We start from the raw sequence: 1,263 nt of genomic DNA, 5'->3' as shown, positions 1-1,263 counted from the left end.
AAACAAGTCATTGTTGTTGACCCCAAATCCCCCAAGACTGAAAATTCTCAATTAAGTGGGACCAAGCACCCAATTGACGGTCGGAACAAAAGAAAATTGAACAATCATACAAGCAGATTGACAAGGTTCTTGACAAAAAAGAGTTTCCAATTTTCCATTCCAAAATCCCCATCTTCTCTGTTTCAAATTATATATTCACTCGAAAAAATTACCCAACCAAGGCAGCCAAAAAACTAGAAACCAAAAATCATGAAAACCGCCAAACTCTTCCTCTTCTCCTTCTTCTCCTTCATCATCTATTCAAATGCTCAAACAGCTCCAAACACCACAGGCTACAACTGCACCATCAACCAGACCACAAGCCCATGCGAAACCTATGTCTTCTACCGAGCCTCGGCTCCGAATTTTCTTGATCTTGCCTCCATAGGCGACCTCTTCTCAGTCAGCAGGCTCATGATATCAGAACCTAGCAACATATCATCACCGTCTTCAACTCTAGTCCCTAATCAAGCTCTCTTTGTCCCCATAACATGTTCTTGCAATTCAGTCCCTAACGACACCAGAACCATCTCATACGCCAACATTTCCTACACCATCAAAGAAGGTGACACTTTCTACTTGGTCTCAACAAACAACTTCCGAAACCTCACTACTTACCAATCAGTTGAGATAGTTAATCCAACTCTCGTCCCTACAAACCTCTCCATCGGTGTTGAAGCCATTTTCCCCATCTTCTGCAAGTGCCCCAACAGGACATCCCGGTTGGAGAATGGCCAGAAAGTCAACCATCTCGTCTCCTATGTTTTCCAACTGTCTGATAATTTGTCAACGGTGGCTTCAACTTTTGGGGTCCAAACCAAGGCCATAACTGACTACAATGGAGAAAACATCAACCCTTTTGACACCATTTTCATCCCGGTTAGCCAGCTCCCGGAGCTGACACAACCCGCGACCGCCCCCACCCCGCCGCCTTCCGAAAACGACGACAATGATGGCGCCGTTATAGGATTGGCAGTTGGGCTTGGAATTACTGCGGTTTTGCTGGTTTTGGTTGGTGGGGTTTTGTTATATAGAGAGAGGTTAATGAGAAAGAGGAGAGCTTTGTGGGGTGATGTGGAGAAAGAGAAGGGTCAATTTGGTATGAAAGGGAAGAGTAATAGTTATAATAATAAAGTAGCAAAGGAAATGGAAGAGACTTTAATGGCTGATGTTTCTGGGTGTTTGGACAAGTACAGAGTTTTTGGGGTTGATGAGCTTGAAGAA

General features: G+C 44.2%; 1 protein-coding gene across 1 annotated transcript; it reads left to right on the top strand.

Annotated features, from left to right (window-relative positions):
• Positions 1 to 249: 249 nt before the first annotated feature.
• On the top strand, positions 250 to 1,229 carry LOC112095096 (serine/threonine receptor-like kinase NFP; the record flags this gene model as incomplete). Its single annotated transcript, XM_024176772.1, has 1 exon — positions 250 to 1,229. A coding segment is annotated over exon 1 (980 nt), but the record flags the coding sequence as incomplete, so codon positions are not given.
• Between the last annotated feature and the right edge of the window lie 34 nt (positions 1,230 to 1,263).

This window comes from Morus notabilis, unplaced genomic scaffold (assembly GCF_000414095.1).
Source record: "Morus notabilis unplaced genomic scaffold, ASM41409v2 C11395478, whole genome shotgun sequence".
Lineage (NCBI taxonomy): Eukaryota > Viridiplantae > Streptophyta > Magnoliopsida > Rosales > Moraceae > Morus > Morus notabilis.
Note: the sequence above shows the minus strand (reverse complement) of the source record. Positions and strands in the feature narration are given on the sequence as shown.